Raw genomic sequence first — 24,818 nt, 5'->3', positions numbered from 1 at the left:
AATTTAAATGCATACATTTTGTGTATTAGGGAACTTCAACCTGGAAGGGATTTGATGAAAATTTCCAAATACTTTAGTACAGTGCACCAGTCCTGAAACTCCATGGGAAAGACTTATGCATGTTGTTTGCTTCTGTCTCATATGAGCAGATGCTATTTTCATGTATGGCAAGCCAAGAAACTGTTTTTCCATGTTTAAAAATTAACTAAATAGTATACTTTGAAAAACTGAACTAGGTGTAGTGCATTGCATTAGTGTTTTAAGCAGCAGTTAGGTAGTAAACATGATTATGAACCATAACACTCCAGAGTGTAGGTGGAAGAACACATGACAGAATGTTCACCCATGGAAAAATAATCCTGCACATAGAAAGCAGCTTGGCAAGATCTCTTCCACTTGACATGTGGTTACATGCAGTTTTTGCTCTATAATTCATTGAGCCCACCCTCCCACCCTGCAGTCTAATACAGCATATCACAGTCACAGGTTTACTCTCTCATCTGTTGCCATAATGCCAGGCTGTTTTTTAAAAGGATGGAAGAAAGACAAGATCAGGCTGGTAACTTGCATAGCAAGTTAAAGTTGTCTACATTTGAAAACAGGTGTGACTTTTTTGATTGCAGTTTGTAAGAAAAACAAGGGTTGGGCCTACTTCACATGATGAAATTAACTGGTAGTTCTGGACTTGCTTCTTGGGATAGATTGGCCTTGTCATATGCTTAGCACATTATCTACTGAAACAGTCTTAAGAAGGAGCTAGTTCTGTGTGGATCCAGGGCAAAGAACATTCATTCATTCATTCATTCATTCATAAAAATTGTATGTATCTCTTCACTGACCTGCTGGTGGCAATTAGGACAATATAACAAGCTGAAAAAAAACCCAAACAAGTGAATGTCATCAAAACAGCCAAACATAACAATATAGGTACTGACATCCTGATACATCATTGTGTGTGGATTGTAGTGCTTTTACCACATTTGAGATAGCTTTTCTTGGTAAGACATGCACTGCCATCTTTAATGCAGTGTACACGTGCCATCACTTCTGTGTATATGATGTAGTATACCAATATAAGGCTAATCAATTATTATGTATTATTCTTTAGTTGCAGCTATTATTTAGTTGCTCATGAAAATTTCTGGGATTGGTATTGATGAGGTGGTCTCGGCCTACTTTTCCAAACCAGTCCATTTCACCAAATGAAGCATGCGTCTAGTTCCTCAGATAAAACTAATTTACATTTACAATTCAGGAACTATGCTTAGAGAGGGGGTGGGGAGACTAGAGGTCTCAGAGTATTCAAAGGGAGCCAATAAGAATGTAATCAGTTCTACCTACATAGCCCTTCACTGAGTTGTTGCCTGATTCTAGTGTAATAGAATGTTCGGAATTTATTTATGTACATGCTGGGAACCCTTGAGGAATAGGTTTAAAAGTTAGAGAAACATATTGAGTAGAAGGCCAAAAGCAATCTTGACTCTCTAATTCTGCTTCCCTTGTTCATTTATCTTCTTATAAGGTTACGGAGCAAGTCTGGCCTCAATTTTTTTTAATGAAAAACGGCATATGTTGAGAAATTTTAACACTGCATCCAGATTTCTCTTCCAGCGCCATTAGTAAGTGCCAAAATGTCACATAAATATGACTCTTTTTAACTTAAAAAGCAGTACATTTTATTTCATTCCCTTTGCTGTCACAGAAGTTGTTTAAGCCACGATGAATCAGAAAATGTGATGCTAAATTAGTAACTAGATAGATTGGAGCAGTTTCTAAATAGCTGTTTGTGAGTACTGAGCAATTGTTTCACAGCAAAGAATCCCAGAATACCTTATTCAACTCTGTCTAGTTAGTAATTTGTATTGGGGGCCATTAGTGACTATCAGGAAGATTAGGAAGATGGAGTCCCCACAGTTTTCCACACCATTAAAATGTGGCAGCATTATAATACTATCCTTTGCTGGCAAATAGAAATATGTTATGCAGCCTAGAACTTGGCCTTGTAAAATCTCAGAGCATATTTCTGGATTCTAAGAATCTGGCTGCTTATCAAAATCCACTCCTCCTTTAGATACACCACCCCCAAATTACATTTCCGGTTCTTTCCAGTACCATCCCAGACTGTTCTCTATCAATGCCTTTTTCAGAAGACTGAAACAGGGTAGATACTAAGATCTTATCCAGCAATATAGCATAGAGTCCATTTCCACAACTATTTTTATAGGTGGAAGCCCCGCAAGTTCACTTTTGGGGGATGAACCAATTCCCTGCCCATCTCAGTCTATTGAGAATGTAGGATGGCTAGATCCTTGCAGTGAAATTATTAAGTGTTTCATTTCATGTCCCATTTGCACTTTACATTAGGCATGCCACCAATAGCATGGGGGAAAAGTTATGGGTGCATAGTGAACCCATTTCACAATTGGCAACCTTTGAACAGATCCACTGAGCCTGCATTATTAACATGCTAATTTACTTGTGTTAATTGCCCCTTTGGTGCTCTCATAGAATTACACTTGTCATGGTTCCTTGTGACGATTCTTAAATCTATTTCTATGTGTATGGTATACAAGCCTTGATTCTTAAATCTATTTCTGTGTGCATGTTATACAAGCCATACCTGTAAGAAAACTAATGTGGTTCCACTGACAGCATTCATTCTCTCTGCCTGTAAGGAACAGGCAGAAAGCCAGGGAGGGTCCACATTGTGATGCAATGCATGAAAGAACTGTAAATAATGCCCTATAATGTTGTGAATTGTGTACGTGGTTCTTGAGACAAGGTTTAAAAGGGAAGGAGGTTGGCTGGGAAGGGAGAAGTATGTGTGAGAAGTAATCTGAGTAACAGAGAGGGGAGGCTGAAGTGTTCTAATCGAACAAGAGGATGTGACTGAAAGGAAGAGCTAAGGAGAAAATACCGTAGGGATTTCGAAACAGGAGATCAGTTAGTTGTAAAGTGAAGTAGTTAGAGAAGAAAGATATTACTGATAAATTAAGAAAGGTTAGTTTTATTGTTGTCTTTTTTAAAAATTCTTTTGACTAATTTATATTTTTCTGGTATTGGGTTAGACATTGAGAAATGTGATTGAATATCCTCAACTTTGCATGATTCTTAAAATAAAGTTTGCTTTTATTCATTTTATTTTATAAATATTGTATCCTTATCAGATTTTCAGCTAAGATTAATAGAGGGAGGGAGGATCTGTTAAGCCCCAAAGCATCATACTCAAAATAATGAAAGACTCAACTGCCTAATGTTGTAATGGGTGACAGAAGCCAGGCCCTATAGCAAAATAATATTAATATTCCTAAGCTACTGTGGATGCTTCCTCAAGTGTTAGCTAAGTGTTTAATGGGGTCAGCCAATGGATCTGATGAAGTACCCATCAGAGTTTGCAGGAGGTGACCTCTTCCATCTGAAGGGCAGGGTCAGGTACTGAGGTGTGTGGCTGTGTGTGTGAAAATAGAGCAGTTTTAATTCTGGAAGAGAGAGTCATTGCTGTGAGCAGGCTGAAGCACCTCCAGGAGTAGGATCTTTCCACCACCACCACCCTCTCTTTCTCAGGATCTAATCGGATATGGGATAGCAAATCTACTGCCTTTCTGTCTCCACCTCTGTCTTGTTCATGCATTTGTAAATAAAGTGAATGTTACAAAATGCCAGGAATCTCCCATGCTTTCTCTTGCAAAGGGTATCCAAATAAGTACAGCCTTGGAACTCTTCACCGCCTACAGAAGAAAGGAGCAAGTAACAATATTACCATGGTTGGAATAATGTGGGTGCAGGGGAAGGGGGAGTGATCTTATGAATTAACACATATACATAACATGGGAGAGAAGTGAATGGTTCCCTGGCAGTGCTTGCAACTTGGGGAGGAGCCACGGCTAAGTGGTGGAGTATCTGCTTGGTATGCAGAAGATCCCAGGAACAATCTCTGGTGTCCCCAGTTAAAAGGATCACGAGACCCTGGAGAGCCACTGCCAGTCAGAGTAGACAGTATTGACTTTGATGGACCAACGGTCTGATTCAATAAAAGGCAGCTTCATGTGTGTTCATGTGTGGTCTCCCAGGAGTGTAATATATTGTGTAGTGCATCGAGTATTGGTTTATGGGAACTCTGAAGCTTGCTGGGAGGTCTTGGGCAATTCACAGTTTTGACTTCTAACATCTCACAACGGTGGTGTAAGGATTCATGGGTTGAGAATTGTAAAAATATTCTACTAAAATGTTATTAAAATTATTAATAATAGCCTTGGGCATGAGACTGGATCTATCATCTCTGTGAATTTTCAGTGACATTTCTTTTCCTGGATTCTGTGAAGGCATATTACATCACTTGTTTTTACTGGGTGTAAATTGGTTTGGAACCCATCCAAAATTACCTAAAGGACATTTGCGTTAGTCTACTCAACCACCTGTTTTATGTTCTTCCTGGCCTTTGACACTGAATATGCACCTGAATGCAATTGTGCTCTGATGCTGAGAAAAGTATCTCCAGTGATGAATTCATAGGCTACCCAAGAACTGCTTCCAGTCAATGTCATTTGTAAATACTCAAAAAAAAGCAGAGGCAACAGAAAATTATATCAGAATAGGGAAAAACAAAAGAAGTACACAGTTTAAGCATTTTCCTGTGCATAATTTTGTATCCAAGGATGTGTAGCATTTCTCAGAAAATAAAAACCAAAGTCTAGGGAAAAGTTCACATGTGCAAGCGACTGTAACGGAAACCTAATGTCTACATCAACATAAAAAATGGAGAAACATCCATCTCAGCAACAGCAGTTATCAGAAAAACCTAAAAGAGGCTATAAAGATCACCTTTGTGCTCTTTCAAAGCCCATTCCTTTTCAAATCTTTTTTTGGAATTAAGATGATGTTTCCTAATTGCATCTGCTCAAATGTTTACTTAGCTATCACCTCTGGATAAATTTGGTTATTCCAGAGTTTATGCCCTCCTTCAAAAAAAGCCTCATTTCCCCCCCTACATCACATGGCATTCAGATGTAGATTTTTTAAAATCAATTTTATGCAAGCAGGTTTCCTCAGAAATGTAAGACCATATATGAAACCTATATTAAATTGCCCACTATAATTAGGGTGTTAGTACTGATAAAATGTTGCTCAGTACAAGATTTAATAATGCACAATTTGCACAATCAATTAACCTTCTAAAACTGTTACATACAAAATAATTAAAACAGTTTTTGTGAAAACACATGAACTAGTTCACTGCCCCAATTTGTAATATTTGTTGCTTTATTAATTAAAATAACATGTCTGATCTAGATGCATGCAGCTGATCAGTGCAGCCAAGTAAATCCTCTTCACTTCTTTTTCATGACTCATTGAATGGTAATACAGTCTCATTCTCATGACATGAAAATTACTTCTTTGAAAGCAAATTGTGCCATCACAAGTGATATATTAACAATAACAACATTATAGAATGCAATAGCAGAAATGGGAGAAAATTGGCCAATTCTTCCCTTTTCTCCAGGTGTTCAGATGTACCACCCACCTGCTGCTGCCCAGTGCTTATTTCCTGCAACTGATACTGCTATCCAACATTCCTCTCAGACCCTGATACGAAGAGAACGAATGCAGTAATTGACAGCATTACTAGTGCTAAGTGGAGCAGTACAAATCCTCAGGGATATAACATTAGAAACTCAGCAAAAAAACAGAAGTTTTGTTATGTAAAGATGCTTTTTTTGCTCTCTTAATGTGATAGTGTAAAAGATTACATTGACTGCCCCCTTCTTTGCCCCTCTTCCATCATTTATTGCCCTATTGTTCAAAATTTCTTATTCTAGCCAGTTTTACACCTTGTCCGATTCTGCTAAAGATTCATCCTTCATTCATCACAGTTGTATTTCTTCCAAAAAGCTGTCATATTTTATTCTGACAGCAATCCTGTGAAGTGGTTTAGGTTGAGTAGAAGTGACTTGACTACAGTGTCCCAATGAGTTCATGGCTGAGCACGGATAAGATGCTGAGTATCCATTATCCAACTTGGACACTTTATGTAGAAGCAGAATATTTGCAGCTACAGCAATAAAAATCTGCAATGTGGCATATTAGGTTTCAGGATTTACAGTGGTAGACAGTTGAAGCAAGTCAAAATACTCTTGGAGGTAGGAAAGCAGTTGAATATACTGGAAGTGTCAGAAGAAAGTATTGTTTTGAAGTTGTAGATCAGAAAAATCTTGGCTGGATGGTCTAATAGGCTTTTCTGTCTCTCATCTCTTTCAACTTTGTGTCTCGTGCTTCCTTCTTGATCTTCATTATTCTTCCCAAGGTCATGTGTTGTCCTTGTAGGTGTTAATTCAGCTGGCATTTTGCCCTGAAGTGTTCTTTCAAAGAGCTGACTAATGTACAACTGCCTCTTCCTTGGGATTTCAAAGCTCCAAGTGTAGTGTAGAAATGAAGACAAGCAGGGGGAAAGTATTGCAATACATACAAAGCGACTTTGTCTCAAAATGTAAAAAGAAAGCCCTGTTACAAGCACAACAAACTCGCTAAGAGCTACTTAGCCTAATGAGCTTAAAATCTTATTTCTGGTTGACATCTGTCAAGGCAGAGATACACGAATACTCTTAAATCCACTGGCTCTAAAAGCAGGAGAGCTGTTGGGCTGCCGGTTTGCAAGCAAAGAGAAATTGTTACAATGCTATGCACTTTCATCAAAAGGGGCAGTGAGAAAGTTGGAGTGGGGAGTCCCTAATAACCAACAAGGAAATCCACAAACTTGGAACTATTCAGGATGATGAAAATGTCTTCAGAACTGTCAGATCCTAACATCACCTGAACTTGTAAGTTTTTATTCTTTTTTATTTCATACTTGATCAACTGGATGTTTTTCAGCAGCAAAGAAAGCTGGGAAGGGAGAGTAAAATGGGTTGCACACCTTCGCATATTAGTACTGCTAATCACAATGCAAAACATGGAAGCAAACTCTTGAATAAGGGTATCCTGTCAGTTGATCCAGAGAGTGAAGGTGTCTCACTTCAATCGCTGATCAAGGGCTCCTCTTCTTATGATACTGATGACTTGTATCAGGGAGAGACTCAGGGTAAGGATCATTCCCTTGACAACACATCAGATGAGGACAAAAATGTTAATTTCCATTCCTCATCTAAGGATCCTTCACTTCCTGAAGCTGAACAGGAAGAGAAGGACATTGACAGGTTGGTCTCAGAGACTGAGATAGCCATGTCTGAACTGACTGAGTCTCACCAATATGTGGCTGGAAATATGAAAATAAAAAGGCAGAACTCTTGCAAATCACGAAAAGCTGTTCTAGAAGACAAGAATGAAAACAATGAAAAGCAAAACCCAAAGAGAGGAAAGAAACAAAAGAATAGCAGGCAAGGAAAACAAAATCGTCATTGCAAAATCAAGGAAAAATCCTGTGCAAGTATATGCAAAGAAGAGAAAAAGGTGGATTTCCCAGATCTGCTTGTTAAGGCTCATAAGAACACATATGCCTATTTAAACCCTAACCTCTCCAAATACGAGATCATCTTGTGGATGGCCCATCAGGCTACAGAAACACAATTAATTTTACAGCAAATGGTGAGCTTTTTTTTGCTTCGTTTTGATGAAATCAACCACCTTCTGGAGGAAATTGCCAAAGATGGAGAAGACCTTCTCAAAGAAGTGGGTGGGAACTTATCTTGGCCTGCTGACAAAGGAAACCCAAAAGAGCAACCAGATCTTTTGCAGCAGTTATTGCAGTACACAGTCAACAAAATGCAACTGTTAAATGGAACTGTGGCCTCTTTGACCTCTGAGGTCCTTCAAGAGTTCTGCAGCTTTTTGCAGTCTGCAGGTAGCAGCTTAGAAGAAAAACTGAAAACAAAACAAGGTTTTGATGAACGCTTGCTCCGGACAATAAAACTGCTTGAAGCATCTACAGCTGGGTCTTCTCATCCTCACCCTGATGACAGGGCTCTCTGTTCTGAAGACAGTGGAATTGGTGCTGACACTGAATCTGTCAAAGACTTGAACTTCCCTGATAAACAAGGAATACATGCAAACTGTGTTTCTTGTTCACCTTACCACTCTCTAAATGAGACTATTTGGAATGGAACAGCATCTGCAAGAGAACAGCAGTGGATGTGTACCTCTGTATATGCCACAAGCAAATCCCATGACTGTGCAGCCGAAAGGCGTTTTAAGGATATAGTTTACCCTCCTGCTCATATAACATCTTCTTCCGAAAGAGGAGCCGAATGTATAGATACTGTTCTCCAACATCAAAACATTGACATCAGAATGTCTCTTAACTCTGGGCATTCTGATGCCATTCATGTGGATGAACGTGAAGAGTATGAATCAACTGATGCTTCTTCCACAACTGAAGACCATGACAACAATAGCTTATCAGAGGAAGAAAGTGATAGTACGTTGGAAAAAAGAAAAAATGCTTTACCTAAAAGACCAACAACGGCTCCTTTATCAAATGACATTAAACAGAGGCTTTCTACCAAGCGAATGGAGAGTCCTGAGAAGGAAGAGATTATTTTGAAGATGAAAGATGCCATAAGTGAAAAGATCAAATTTGTCCCAGCAAGAACTGGAAAGAGGGAATGGACAGAAGATGAAAATGGAAGAGGAGCCCAGGTGCAACGACCTAGTACAGCCACGGGAAGCCAGAAGACTAAAGTTAAACAGAGACGATCTAGGTCTGCAGAGTCCCTTAGAAGTCATGCCGAGGATCCAACCCTTCTAGAGCTTCAAAGGACTCAAAAGGACCTCAACAAAAAGTTGGAAATGTTTTACACACACAATGAAAATAAAGAAACAAAACATAAGATGACAACACTGAATCAAAAAGAACAATCCAAACTGCAAGATTACGAGGAAGTTGTGCATAGATCTGCCACCAATAAACTCAAGGCATCTCTTGCTAAAAATTTCAGCATATTACCTAATCAAGATAAGGTCCCTTTGCTTAGGCATGATCAAAATGCTCTCAGCAAGAAATCTGATGGAAGGAAATGTAGAAAGCTTGTCACAACAACTACAATTGCACAGGATCAAACATCCAGCAGAGAAAATGAACCTCTTGGGACACAGAGAGTAAACAATGTTGCTTGTGCGCCACCTCATAAATCTGTTAAAAAGCTCATTGAAACTTTCACCCCTGCTGAAGGCCTCATTAAGCCTGTAAGTGTGAGAACTTTGGGACCAATAAAATGTATCCGAAAGTTTGGACTTCCAAGCATTACTCCCAACCTTCCACTTCCAAGAGGGCTTAACCCTTTAAACCAGAAATCTAGAGTTTCACCCATAGGTGATACAAATTGTCCAGTTAACCCAACCCAGTGTGATTTTGGTCTTCCTGTTGAACCTGTACTTCCAGGTGGGAATAACACAAATGAAGGTGGTAATGATGCAAATGAAGAATTTGATGAAGACTACATAGAAAACCTTCCACCACCACCTCCTGAAATGTTAGTGGGTCTCTCAGTTGATTCAACTGAATCTCCAGAAGATGCAAGGATAGAAGACAACTATTCAGAAATTGCCAACAAGCCCACCAAGATGACTGAGCATTGCACCACTAAGAAAATTTCTCAAATTTCTCAACGAATGAAAGCTTCATTGTTTTTCATTGACTTGCTACCAAGTAAGAATCGCAACAGTCCCAATTGCATTGCCAAGAAAACATCGAAAAACACTATGGGCTCTACACCAAGGAAATATTCCTTGGAGCTGAATTCCACCCAAATGTCTGACTACCACCAAGAGACCCCATTAACATCCCACAGGGACTATGAAATGAAAGAGGCTGCAGATTTGTATAGGCAAAACCATAAAATAATACCACTTCAAAATCCCAAAGAAATTCCAGAACAGAAAGGAAGTGACACAGCAAGCAAGGAATGCAAAGCTCCTCTAGCTTTGGCTCAAAAACAAGGCTCTCTTAACTCAATTGGGAAAAGTGAGAAAACAACAGGTTTTGTTCAGCGAGTTTCCCCAGCAAGGACACCTCCTTCTTCACCACCTAGTGAGAAAAGGCTCCCAAGCCCACCACTACATCACAAACACATCCATCAGGCTTTCTCTCCAATTGTCTACAGGCAGCCTAGTCCTCCAGCAAGCCCTAAGGCAATAAGCCCTCCAACTCACAGGAAACTCCCTTCACCACCAACTCAACAAAAACTTCCTAGCCCTCCAATGGGACGCAAACAACATAGCCCACCAACCCGACGTAAAGTGTTCAGTCCACCATCCCACCGCAGAGAACCAAGCCCACCTCCTTTCTCAATGACACCTTCCCCACCAGCTTCTCCCTCTAGGTTGCATAAAGGATTACAAAACAACTTGGACTCAGGGGATGAACAGCAACCTGCCTCCCCCAAGATTGTCAGCAATGCACACTCAATATTTTGCCCAGCCACTTCTTCTTTATTTGAAGCCAAACCACCATTGCCATCTAACAACTCCACCACAGATGCCATCCTCAAGGGTCATTCTGAGCTATCTACACAGAGGAATAACACACATCCTATGCTATGTGGAGAGCAACAGAAGAGGATGGCCGTCAATGTTGCCAATCCCCAGCCTTTCATAAGGAGAAGTTTCTCTGACCGCAGGCCAGGATTCCCGCTTCCAATACCATTGTTTACTTCAGCTGCTAGCGAACCTGTGCTTAGCCAAGCAAGGTAAGGAACGCTTTGTAAAAGCCTTTATGTTGCATACAGATGTATAGCCTTGCTTTATACTTAAAATGAGCAACAACATTGCCTTTTTGCACTGATATCTCACAAGGACTTCTTGCACACATGAGTAATGTTCTCGTGGATAGGATTGATTAAGGGTTGATTAAAGTTGTACTGTTAGGTTCCATATGCATATTCTTTTTGAAAGCCCTCACTGAGGTGCTATAGCACCTCAATGTGAGTTGCCACATTCCCTGGCAACCCACACCACAGAGGGGGTTGACTATTGGCACAGGCTTAGGAAAGTCTAGGCTCAAATATGAAAAGGACTGGGTGACCTCAGATAGTCAGATCTTAAGCATTGTGAGAATAACATACCTCTGAGTTTTTTGGAGAAAGAGTGGAATAAAAAGATGAACAATCTAAGGTGGGAAAGTTGTGCCTACTTTTTAAGGGACTCTGATTTCCAATTTAACACTAAAGTATTGCAGTGTATATATATGTGTGTGTTTCCTTGGTTTTCATTTATGTAATACATATTAGTTTAACACGGGCAATATTTACTCCATGAGCTACACCTCTTACTGCAGTTTAAAGCACACACGCGCGTGTATATAAAGTGTCGTCAAGTCACAGTTGACCTAGGGCGATCCATAGGGTTTTCAAGGCAAAAGATTAATCGAGGTGATTTGTCATTGCCTGCCTCTGTGTAGCAACTCTGGCCTTCCTTGGTAGTCTCCTATCCAAATGCAGCACCCACTGTACTTAGTTGCCAAGATCTGATGAGACCGGGCAAGCCTGGGCCCATGCATGTCAGACCTATATGACTTATCGGTCATTCTAAACATCTTCTTCATTTTTATCCCACCCTTCCCACCAAGGGGGAAGAACCAAGCATGTGCTTGGTTCTCCTTTATTTTATGCTCACACAAACCCTGTGAGGCACATCAGTCTGAAAGGAAGCGACTGGCTCAGCATCACCTAGCAAGCTTCATGGCAGAGTGGGTATTGGAACCAAGGCCTCTCACTAGCTCTAATAGTGATGTGAACTGGAGAAACCAGGAGCAGCCTTCAGCCTGTACGTGTGTCCTGCATGTATTGATCAGTTTGTTATAACACTTACAGGCAGAGGAGTGCTCTGCTGTCATTATGCAGTGTGAGAAGACTGACCTGGTTAAGACTTATTTAACAGGATGTTGTTATCCCAAGAGATAAGATTAATAAGGAACCCATAGATGTTTTAGCAATTGCTTGTAAAGTTGTAGAAAGTAGTAAGGAGAATTTATCACACTTGATCAGAAACCCAGGGAACTAAGGGTCTCATCCCTTAACAGGACAATACAGATGATTTGTTTATCACATAGTAACATGCACACAATTGACAGTTATATATTTCCTAATCTCTCAGACTTAAGTGGTCATTATAAAATCCATGTAGGTACTTCTAATAGCAGCAGCCTTGCAGCTCCTCTTCTCTCCCATATTGCCATTTAGTACTACACACTGCAAGCTGGTGGAACTAAGAATACAATTAGGAATGTTACAAAATTTAAAAGAGGTAACCCAGTTCCATCAGCTTCTTTAGATTTTTGAGACCAAGGTGCTTAATTGCACAAATGATTTGTAGTACTGAGCTATAAGGGTTGTCAAATGTAAACGAGTGAGAGACTGTTTAATTTTTTTAAAAAAAATATCTGTTTTATATTCACCTTTTTATAGACCTATTTCAAGGCTGAGAGTTAAGACTGCTGTCCTTTCTCTTAAAGCTTGAGTGTATGGTGCTCCAGTTCTTCACTGAATAAAATGACAATAAATAACCAATGCTACATTACATAAACATAGATGCAGAGAAGTTAGCCGTGTTAGTCTGTGGTAGCAAAATCAAAAAGAGTCCAGTAGCACCTTTAAGACTAACCAATTTTATTTTAGCATAAGCTTTCGAGAATCAAGTTCTCTTCGTCAGATGCCTGATACAGAGACTGTCTCTGTATCAGGCATCTGACGAAGAGAACTTGATTCTCGAAAGCTTATGCTAAAATAAAATTGGTTAGTCTTAAACGTGCTACTGGACTCTTTTTGACATTACATAAACAGTTTTGTTTAGCATGTGTCTAATATTCTGGAATTCCTTTGGCAAAAAAGATTATCTCTGTTAGTAAATAAAACATAGGTGAGTACTGGATCAGTTTAAGGGTGCTAAGCGAAGAGGCAAATTGCTGCAGTGTGCATTATGTCTCTCTCTGTCTCTGTAGACAAAGATTGCAGAATTTCTACATGGAATGTCTCATTGAGACTATGAAACATTTCTTGTTAGAGGAAAAAATAGGTGACTCATGTACTAGCTTTGGGGTTGTGTGTGTTTGCACATTAGTGGCCCAGAAGATTTAGAAAGAAATTTGTTTCCCAAAATGTGAATAGGTGATACAAGGAAACCCACGCCTAATGGTATATAGGATAGCCCATCATCTGATATATTATTAGTTGGGTCATTTTATAGCTAGTTTTATGTTTTAATCTGTACATTGTGTATTGTTTGATGTAGGGTAAATGTTAGACTTTTTTCCCTAGCTTGCAATGGCCTGTGGTCACAAGCAAATAAGGCTACTGAATAGTCTTGTACTGCAAAATGTATGACTTGATGCCATCCTATTGTGCAGTAACACCTACAAGCAATAGCCAATCATGTGGAATGTGGGACAGGGAATTCACAATGCAGTGGTACTTTTTTTCCCCTTTGGTGTTACATGGGAGAGAGCAAGAGGAGATATGCGGCTGCTGTTTTCACTTAAGCTTGCAGGGAATGCCCAGTTAAGCTACCAGAGAAACAATCCTGCTTGTTTAGTAAATTTACATTGTATTAATTTTTTTCTCATTTTTCCATGGTTTCTCTCCTGCTCACTTCAAGGATTCAGACTAAAATGAGTTCACGGGTTGTTATCCCAGAATGATTACAGAAACAAGGCCAATATTTAGACTATTTTAATGCTGCCTTTCCACCCAATTAATGGTCTACAAACCATTCATTTTTCCTTCTAGTGAGAGATGCTTTACGGGCCCCAATTAGAGCAGTAGCTGCTGGAGTAGCTTCATAAGTAACAAGGGGTTGGTTGTTGGTTTATTTCAGTTTTTAAGCCCTGGGTGGGAACTGACAACTAACATCTGATCATGTAATGGGAGGGTGTACTGAGTTACTTTGCTCTTCAGAGTGTCTAGCCTTTGGCTTGAAATCAGCCCTGAAGAGTGTGTTACCAATGCTCACTTCATATAAATCCTCCTGTATAAATCCTCCTAATCCATAATAGGATCTGTGGGTTTGTAGTGGCGGTGAGGGAGTCTATTTCAGTCCAGTGATGGATATCAGATGAAAGGACTTCCCATAGGGCAACAGCCAGGAGAAAAGCTTAGAAAAAATGCTGTTCAAATACCCCACTTAACTATAGGCCATGAAATGAAACCACAGGCCCAAAGCTCTGTGTCTGAATCTTTCCAATCTGGAGTATGTTTGCACTAGGTCAGGAGTCAGACCCCATCAGTACTTCCCTCTGTAAATGTCTTTAAATGCTTAAAATGTATGCTAACACCCATTTGTGAATAAATGGTCCTCTGATAAAATGGGCGTATAAACTAAAAAAGAACAAGCCCAAAGGAATAAAGAAGGATGAATGGGTTCGGGTACATGTTATATATATAAGAAAGTACTCTTGTGAGTGTAAAAGAGCGTACAATACATCTGTGTGTGTGTGTGTGTGTGTGTGTGTGTGTGTGTGTGTGTGTGTGTGTGTGTGTGTGTGAGAGAGAGAGAGAGAGAGAGAGAGAGTATATATAGTTTATATGTGTGTGTAGTTCTTAGACAATGTTCCCCATGTGGTTTCAACAAGTATTCTTACCTGGAAAGGAAAACAAATCAGCTTTGTATTATTCATTGTGGGAGGAAACAGAAGAGATTGGGACTTTTTTTAGTTTAGAAAGAAAGACAAGTAAGAATAGGACATAATGCTATAATTCAGAGTAACTCAATGCAGTTGTGTGAGTAGGTTCAGGACATCACCCCCCCCCCCACCACCACCACAAGCATATGATTTCACAATGTGTAGTTAACTTGCAGAACACTGCCGCAAGATGTGGTGATAGGCACTAGCTTAGTTTGCTTTTAAAAGAGAGGCATATTCATGGAGGATAGGTATTTGTCATTGGGTGTTATCACTTGGACTCTGAGGAAGAAAAGTGGATTATAGATATTGTAAAATACCACATGAATAATGATGACATGAGGGCTGCCTATTCAGATGCTGATGTTACTCTGAATCCCAGTTATGGAGGGAGAGGATACAAGAGCAGGGGAAAGCTGTTGCCTTCAGTCCCTTGTTTGTGAGCTTCCAGGAGGCATCCGCACACGGGACAATCTGTGTGGAGTGCATAGCAGTTGCTTAACTTGCGCTAGCCTAGAACAGCATAGCAACTGCAACAAGGCTGGAATTCAGGCTGCACACACTTGCAGCAAAAGAAAAGCAGTGGCGTTGGCCGAAGACGTGTGTGTGTGTTTGTATATTTGGTTTAAAACATTTGCATGCCACTTTTCTATCCAAATAGGGCCCCCAAGGGTGGTGAATGTAAAACATTTTTAAAAATTAAAACATTTTAAAAAGTATAAAAACAATCCAATAAACACACGCACAACACAAAGATCAGGTAGGACGGCCAGTAACAGTTACTGGGGGTATGCCAAAACAATAAAAGCTTCTCTCCCTGGCAAAAGATAGCCAAGGGGAGGGGGGCAGACGAACCTCCCTGGGGACAGAGTTCCAAAATATAACACTGGGTTAAATGGTTTTAAACTACCCGGGCAAGGAAAAGCAACAGAAATGTCTCTAATGCAAAGAACTGAACTTGTAGCCTAATTATTGTTTCCAAATCTATTCCTATGACAAAATCAAAAAGAGTCCAGTAGCACCTTTAAGACTAACCAATGTTATTGTAGCATAAGCTTTCGAGAATCGAGTTCTCTTCGTCAGATGCATGATACATTTTGTACAGTTTGTATCATGCATCTGACGAAGAGAACTTGATTCTCAAAAGCTTATGCTACAATAAAATTGGTTAGTCTTAAAGGTGCTACTAAAGGTTAAAGGTTAGCTAACATGGCTAACTCCTCTGGATCTATTCCTATGACAGGGTCTAAACTCCCTGTAGTTCCCAAGGCACTTTTATAGAGGCTCATTTAATAGAAATTGGGATTTAAAAATAGTCTGGTAATTGCATACTAATCAATATCTAAGGACAAAAGGTCTTTGCAAGATGCCTGGTGGTTTTGCTCATCCAGGGGTAAAAATGTTGTTTTCTATACTTTTTAAAGAGTCCAGTTTTATTAGCCTTTTGTCTTAAGCACCTGTTCTCTTCACAGCATGGAAGAGAAGCTTAGGAAAGAGGGGGACTCTTGGAATAGTGCATGTTTCTCCGAAGTCAAGGGAACAGTCAAGTCTTCTTCTCATCTTGAACTCTATATTGTGGGCCAAGGGCTCCAGAAGGACTAGATGAAGATCTAATTTTGGAAGCTGGAAGGACTGAAGACCTAAGGACTGAGAATCTTTACATGATCAAACACTTGCTCCAAACTATTTAATTTTTCTTTATGTGCAGAGCACCTGTATCAAAAAAGATTGAATATTGAGTAGAAATGTATTATGCTCACCCAATTGCTTCTTGATTTAATATATTTTGAAGTTACTAATAATCATCTACTCTCAGCCAATGCTCCAAAGTAAGATCATCCACCCTCTGGCACCCAAGACTATATAAATTACCGTGAGTCACAATCAGAGCGTGCACGTGCCATATAAAGGAACGTACAAAGCAAACAGTTCCAAATGACTCAAGAGGGTGGGCCAATTTATATTTATAGGTGGGGGAGGTGAGGAAAAAAATCTAGTTCTGTTGTAGCATCATTTGACTGCTTGGACATCAGTAACAAAACAACACTGAGTATGCACTGAAGTATTTGAAAACACCTTTTACAGCAATCTTTTGTTATAAAGAAAGGAATCTATAAAAGGTTCTTTAAAAATAAAAATGATTTGTACTAACTAAAACTAACAGATTAAGGCATGTCTATACCAGCCTTACTTTTTGTTCTTTAATGTACAGAACAAAAAGTATAACATCATTTTCTCCCAAGCCATAGTGAGGTAGAACACAATTTTGTTACTACACTAATATTGACTCTACTTTCAGTATCCATTTTGTTTGTACAGTGTAAATGGAAGCAAACTACTGTGTAGACAGATGTGATCAGACACGTCTCATAGTAAACCCTGAGTAGATATGGCACCTGGTAGCCATCTACAATTTACCAGTACTGACAAACTGTAGAACACGAGGCTTTTCCACACACTCAGTTTATTCCTGATTTTCTTAGCAGTTGATCTCCAAGCATCGAAATCGGTTTGGGCATGGTTCTTCCACATGCCTTCCCTTTGCATTTTTACTGCTGTGGGGTTGGTTTATTTTGTTCTGCATGCGCCTTAAATAATCAGGATTTTCAAGTGTAGGTGGTGGTGGTAGTGGCTGTGACATCATTGATGATGTCGCAGCCACCCCCTTTTATTTTTTGCACATGCTTATAACATATCTATGTAAGGGATGATTTTTAAAAAAAAAATCAAAAATGAACACTTGAAGAATTTCTTGCATGGGGAAGCCTAAAAGAAGAGCAGGTCTACCACCTATACCTAAGCCGGGAATTCAGAGAATCTGGTGCATGAATTGTTACAATGGAAGTCAAATGAAAATAATGATTTTTAAAAAGATAGAAAACAAAACCAGGAGGGGGGAAAGGAATGTGGGAGGGAGTGGTTCAATGATTATGAAGATCCAGTCATTGAGAAGTGGGCTGGAGTTCGGTAGGAGTGGGCAGGATGAACAAAACTGACACATATTACGCACAAGAAAAAATAGACTCAAAATTGGCTTCCAAAAAAAGATGGGGGTAAAAGTGGCCTCAAAAGAACCAGGAAAAAAAGGGGTGGGGGAAAACCAAAAAACCTGAAACGAAAACTAAAGCCAAAAAAGTGCAGAAATCATGGGATAAATTGTAGCAATATGAGGTCAGAACCAACGGGGAAAAAACCCATGTGGAAAACCCCTTGGCTACATCTCAGTATATACAAATTGTTCCTGAAATTTACTTCTTCAGTGGCTTTACTACATGATTGGTGGGCCTGTAGGAGAAGGAAGATCAAGTAGCCAATGAAAAACAATATCAATTAAATTTAATAATTGTTAGATGTGATTCTCTTTACAAGGTCCAGTTTGTCTGATGAGTGTAACCGTAGCCACTGTGTAATTTCTTTCCTTTCCCATTTCAGAGTATGAAGTTTTATCCTGATTACATCAAACATGTGCCAAATCAGGCCATTTTTGGAAGCATTCAGAAACTTGTGCATCTGCATATTTCACAAAATGGACTTAGAGTACAAGTAACTTAGCACTTCTCTCATAGTGTTAATATTCATTCTGTTCATAATATGGTGAAGTAGAAAGAACTTCTGAATTGTATTGTCGAAGGCTTTCACGGCCGGAGAACGATGGTTGTTGGGGGTTTTCCGGGCTGTATTGCCGTGGTCTTGGCATTGTAGTTCCTGACGTTTCGCCAGCAGCTGTGGCTGGCATCTTCAGAGGTGTAGCACCAAAAGACAGAGATCTCTCAGTGTCGAGAGATCTCGACACTGAGAGATCTCTGTCTTTTGGTGCTACACCTCTGAAGATGCCAGCCACAGCTGCTGGCGAAACGTCAGGAACTACAATGCCAAGACCACGGCAATACAGCCCGGAAAACCCCCAACAACCAACTTCTGAATTGCTGCATGAATTTTTAAAGCTGCAGCTTAAAGTATAAGTATAGAAATGAGGGTAGAGGCATGCTGTAGATTTGTTAATGGTAATTGGGGGGAAACAGTTGCATAAACACATACATTCCCCACTTGTGGTATTAGCTGTTTTATAAGACTCTATTGTTTTCTGGCTTTTTAAATTTCTGTAAAATAACATGTATATTTATGTAAATACCACTTCCATTTTGCACCAGCTTTGTATATTTGTGAATACAAATTGCTTAATATTTATAGGAAAATATATTTCTTGCTTTATCAATCCACTATGAAAAAACTGACTTTTTTTTAAGTTGCAAAGATTTGCCTTTGCAATTGTATAGTTTTTATACCAAGGGATCATTAAAGGAAATATAGCCTTGAGTAAAAGACATTAAACAAACTACCCTCTTCTCAGCATTGATATAGTAATATCTTGTTCACCTATGCTTGGCTCAGTTTGATTTCTCAAGCCCATGCTAAAATGATGGTACCATTATTTCACAAATATTCATGTAATCTATTTGGTCCTTTTCTTTTTGCTGTTCATATGACTGGGTATGAAAAACAGTCAGAAGTACAGTTCAGTGTCCTAGACACACTGTTGCAGTTCTAAAAGTCACCAGATCTTCAGATGTGTTATTAACAATTACCCACTATTGTGGATAGTCTTTGCACCTTTCTTCACTACATTTGAACTTTAATTACCTCTTACCTTGAACGACTTGCTTTTAGTGACTTTTTATTCACAACTTTTTTCTTCACAGTTTTGTGCATGCTCATGCATGCCTGCTTGTCTGCCTAGTGAAGACCCTATCGTTGCATCTGACAAAGTGGACTCTTGTCCACAAAAGCTTATTCTAGAATAAAATCTTGTTATTCTTTAACTGGCATAAGATCCCTGTTTGTTTGTGCTGCAACAGACTAACACAGTTATCCCACTGGAATTACTGTTTCTGCAGTGACTTGAGCCAAAGGGTCCAAACCAGATTATTAGTAGATCTAGTTTGAAGGGACTAGCAGGCTTAGCTTGTATGCACAGACAATATCCTAGAGGGAAACATTTAATGCACAGTGAAACTGCTCAGACAGTTCTCATCACATTTCACTTACCTTGCAAGAAAGTTCAAGGAGTGTCAGCTTCCTAGGCAGCAGTTACTGTTGGCACCATCACAAGGGTTTCATACAGCCCTTCATCTGCAAGCCTTTACTTGAACAATAGCTAAGATAACCCTGAGATCATGGGTACCTCTTAAGTTCTGAATGGCATGAAATCTACATTCCCTGGTATGTAGGAATGCCAAATATACAATTCATCTGTACGCTGTTTTTGTTTGTTTGTTTGTTTGGTTTTTTAAAAAAAAATAAAAATAAAAAGATGGACTAAAAATATATATATATACAATTCATCTGCAAGATCTTTGCCCTCAAAACTGTGGATAAGCTGCTCCCTCTGTAAATGCACATTGCATACAGGATCCTAACATTGGAAGGAACTTGTTCAATGTTGTACAATACTGCAGACTAGGAACTTCCATCACCTCTGCCACCGTCACCCCACTCCATTTTTGTACTGAACATGCAAGCCTGATGAAACCTAAAAACTTTCTCACTATTTTGTGATGTTTTGGTTGGTCCTAATAAAAAGGTATATTTCTGTTCTTGTTTTTCAATTTTTTTCTATGAATCAACACAGCTACCTGCAATCCTTCTCATCACATTATTTAGAGCTATGAGAGTCTGCTGTTCCTAAGAATATCCCAGACACACATAGGCTTGAATCCTATAGAAGATGTCTGGTGCAGACAGAAAGCATTCCCACATTGGGATTTCTTCACTCCCCGTTCCTGCGACAGCCCACAATCCTATTCCTGAGGGGGAAGGGGGACCTCAAGGATGAGGGGAGAGTCAGCAAAAATCATCCCCTTCCCCTTCATTAGTGATTTAATTACTAGAAGATGTTAGTTCTACACAGGATTAAAGCCTAGCAAGACACTTTAAAAATGTCTTTAGAGAAATTGTCCTTTGTAAGCTATAGTTATAAAGAAGGAAAATATACATCCTCTGAGCTCCTAATCCTTATGTCAAATTAACTCTGACCGTGGGTTGGCCTGCACAGTCATACTTCTTTCACAAGGAGAAACCTGGGGCTGCCTTTGCATAATAGATTTGGGGTTTGTGTTGTTACACATAGTACACGTAGTTACATGTAGTTGTGTTGTTACAACATGTTGGTTGGGTGAGTCTTGCACTTGTCATGTAAGAGTCCTTTACCATCACCAGCCCTGGCCACAAAAGGAAACTCCAAGCCAAGGGAAAATGAGGTAAGTTGCTTTGTGTCCCCATTGGGGAGAAAGGTGGTTTATAAATACAGTAAATTAATAAGTAGACAAATGGCACGATGGCTGGTACTATATACTTCCATACTGGTGTGATTATTCCATACCATGAAGGCAATTTCCATCTTCTTCACAAGACGAAGGTAACATATAGGCCTGCCATATATTGCCTCTTCTTCAACTACTTTCTACTCTTTCAGTTCCGCACAAACTCATCCATTACAAGGCTCCATTGCCTCTTTTTGTAATTGTGCCTTTTGCCATGCAGCTCCCCACAGCCAGTGTCCCCAAGTACAACCGTATTTGGGGAAGGCACAGAGCTCAATGGTAGAAAGAGCAGCATCTCTACTTAAAAGCATCAAGTTATAAGTGATGTGATATATCTCCTGGAGAACCACTGCCAGTCACAGTAGGCCATACTGACCTTGCAAGACTAATGGTCTAATAGTAAGTATAAAGTAGCTAATTGTTCAGTACCTGGGGACCCCTGGATATGGATGTTACCTGAATGGAACTCCTTGTGTTGCGAGTAAGAGGGGGGAATTAGCAGCAAGGAGCAGACTGTGTGAGAAGGGTAACAAAGCGGGATACTCCACCAATTTTTACGGGGTCCCCTCCTTAAGGAGCCTAATGAGATGGGTGTTCTTCAAAGTCAAAGTAATTTTATTTAAAGGGGAAAATACACACAGGAAGTAACTCACAAGCATACAAGATTCCTAGACAGAGATTACAGGAGATAATTACCTATCCAGGAAGCGGAGGTGTTCCACAGAGGAAGAAGGCTTCAAACATCCTGCGTCTTTGGCCAGGGAGGAGGGCTCAGAGAGAGAGAGAGACTCTGAGGGCATTACTCTTGGGTCCCAATAAGCGTGTATGATTTGAATGGGGCAAAGCCCAGGTTCTTATAGGATAGTTCATGTCCTAAGGCTGGGGAGCCCCCTCAGCCATTAGGACAAAGACCTTAAAGGTCACCTCCTGGGAATGACAAAGGTTTGAGAACCTTGGGTTGGTGCTACCAGGGTGGGACAAAGAAATCAGAGTGGGTTCTCCTGGTGCTTCACAAAGAAACAGTTGCTAGTTAATGTTCCCGGAGCTCAGCTAATGAATTTAGACGCTTGATTAAATGTTCCCAGGCAGGAGGTACAAACTTATCAAAGCTGATTGATAACCCTCAATCATAGAATAGGATTCAATCACGGGAAAAAGGGGAGATTGGAATGTTTGAGTGTACCCTTATTGTCTCAACTGCACATTCCACAGCTTGGAGGGGCAGGAGTCAATCATGCCCAGTCCTCGGCATTTGCATTTACATTACAGGTATGACTCACTCTCCTGGGCAGGACTCAGCAATGCTTTGCTCAGCCAGCAGGGACTCTAATGCAAATTAAAGCACATCAGATCCAATTGACTTGTGATTTTTATATCACAAGCAGCTCTTAAAATGGCAGAGGCCGGGGTCGACTGCTCACACAGAGACCTAAGAGGCAGAGAAGCAACTTTTTTTTTCATCTTGTCATGCTATGGAACAAAAGCTGAGGAAAGCAGAAACACAAAATTAGTACAGTAACTGTAAACTAATTAGGTCTTGAGGTGTGGCATTCAATTTTTCTGAATAAATAAATACACGTGCCTTGCGTAAATCTGCCCAAATTAGCAGGCTGTACTCAATATTAAAGTTATGGGGAAACGGGGGTATCTGGAAAGCAGAATAATAATAGGAAAGGTGCTGGTTACAGCTTTGACTGATGTGGCAAGTCCAGGGTAGGAGGTAGGAGGGCATGGAAGAGATTGAATGCCACTGGAAAGCATGAAGTAAAACAGGTTAAGGTCTGGCTGAGCACAGAAATGCTGCTCTGTTTCACATGCTGCCTGCAAGCTTCCCAATTCATCTCCATATTGTTGAGGTTGAAAAGAAATGTGCTTTTTTAAAAAAATGTAAAAATCAAATATTATCTTTCAGTTCTCAGGAAGGCAAACTGTCCCAAATGTGAGACGAGCCATGTGTCGAGTTCTGTGTTTGTAGCAGATGCTGGACAGCTGAAACAAAGTGACCAGATGCAAAAGGGTTCCAGCCTCTTTAACAACTCTGCAGAATATTTCAAACTACGCATAATATTGAATTGCCTTTTCTCTGGGAAGTGGGGCTGCATAAAATGCAGCCACAGAGACTGCAATTGAAAGCAGAAAATTGGCAGAATCTAGTGACTCCAGGGTGAAAATTATTCCCCCACATAAAAACCCCCTGCTTATTACCCTGCAGAAGAAAACACAGATATCTTCCCCTCTGATTTTAGGGCAGAAATGGGGAGGGAAGGGGAGGGAGGTATTACAGAAAAACTATTGGGAAGGAAGTAGTAAGCTGTTTCGCTTGTACTGGTCTTTCTTTCTGATTGCAACCTTCCTGGCGGATTTTGTTATTTAAAAGAAGAAGAAACGGGGCAGGGGTTGTAACTGAGCATCTTGTTTATTTTGGCCCTGGGCAGATACAACTATTTTCACGCCTGCATAAAGACCTGGCACCTACATCAGCTGAAATTCCTTCCTCTATACAACTCTTCAAGGTACAGCAGCCCTGTCCTTCTCCGCTCTCTGTGGATCCCTAAGCTGAGAGTTGGCTGGGAATATAGTAACAGGTGGGGAAGGATTGTTCAGCTCTATTTATATCCAACCCCTTCTCAAATGGCTCTGCTTAGCTCAGAGGTAAATGATCACGGGTGGAGCTAAGCTGCTATGTCCTTTTCTGGCACTACCTTTCTGTTTGGACTCAGCTAACATATTTGTATATAGAGCAGATCAACTGTTTGCCTGATTTCCTTTGACATTTAATTTCAGAATTCGTATTTCTGAGCTGGGGATATCAGATTGGCTCCCCCTCTAATATGAATACATAAGTGTAGCTAGTCCTTAATATTGTACAGAGATATTTCTCTATGATGGAAGTTTTAAATGTGCTGCTGTTTGATTATCTTCCTCAAAAGGAGGGGGAGGTAGACAAAGGGTGAGCAGCAGCAGCCCAAAGTAAGTCTTGGGGAGAACTGGTTTCTGTGCTTCCACAGAAACCACCTTGATCGTAATGGGCTGCCTCAGTTACCTGAGGCGCATTTTCATCCCCTCCTTTCTCCAAGGAGCTCAGAATGGTACATACAGTTCTTTCTTCTTCATTTTATTCTCACACAACCACCCTGGGAGACAAATTAGGCTGAAAGGGTGATTGGCCAAAGGTCACCTATTGAACTTCCCTGGAAGAGTGAGGATTTGAACCTATTCCATCACAGAAACCACTACACCACATTATCTTTCAGCACGAGAAGGAAAAAAAATATGAATGCGTTTGAATCCCATTTTCTGCTGGTATATAGGAACAAAATTATGGAGGCTATCATAGTATTCAAACATCCTGAACAGTACTGAACTTCAAGCCAAAGAAGTACAAAGCAGACAATGTTCAAAAAGCAAAATTTATATGGGGCAAAACTCACAGTTAACTTTAAAAGTATGGGCACACTGAAAACAGCCATTAAGTCTCTTTGAACAGAGCCAGATCACATCACAGCATCAAATTCCCGTACAAGACTATGTACCTAGGTGTATGCCAACAGGTACAAAGGCTGGTGTGACTCCACTCCATTGATGGAGAAGGTTGGGACACTTCGCCACAGAACTACATGCAATGTTTCTGTGGAATTTCTAAAATCTTTCTATTCAGTGTTTAAAGAAATAAACAAAGTATATAGTTCACCTAACTCATGTAATCTATTGGGATGGTATAGTTAAACCCTACAGAAGGTTTTTGTATTTTCTATTTTTATCCATCCCTTCAAAAAGGAATGTTTAAATCACTGATTCCTGAGTGCAGAAAGAACAAATGATGTAGGGGAAGCCCCCCCCCCCAAATCTCAGAGAAAGCAAAGTGAATTTTGGGCTGCCTGATTAAGTGCCTTCTC

At 40.0% G+C, this 24,818-nt stretch overlaps 1 protein-coding gene across 1 annotated transcript; it reads left to right on the top strand.

Annotated features, from left to right (window-relative positions):
* The first annotated feature begins 6,897 nt into the window (after positions 1-6,897).
* Positions 6,898-16,204, top strand: PCARE (photoreceptor cilium actin regulator). Its single transcript, XM_054995032.1, has 3 exons — positions 6,898-9,313; positions 9,392-10,676; positions 16,075-16,204. Exons 1-3 carry the CDS (start codon positions 6,898-6,900, stop codon positions 16,202-16,204), a joined length of 3,831 nt encoding a protein of 1,276 aa, XP_054851007.1.
* The last annotated feature ends 8,614 nt before the right edge of the window (positions 16,205-24,818 follow it).

This window comes from Eublepharis macularius, chromosome 1 (assembly GCF_028583425.1).
Source record: "Eublepharis macularius isolate TG4126 chromosome 1, MPM_Emac_v1.0, whole genome shotgun sequence".
Lineage (NCBI taxonomy): Eukaryota > Metazoa > Chordata > Lepidosauria > Squamata > Eublepharidae > Eublepharis > Eublepharis macularius.
The sequence above is the reverse complement of the archived record's forward strand: the minus strand, read 5'-3'. Positions and strand labels throughout refer to the sequence as shown.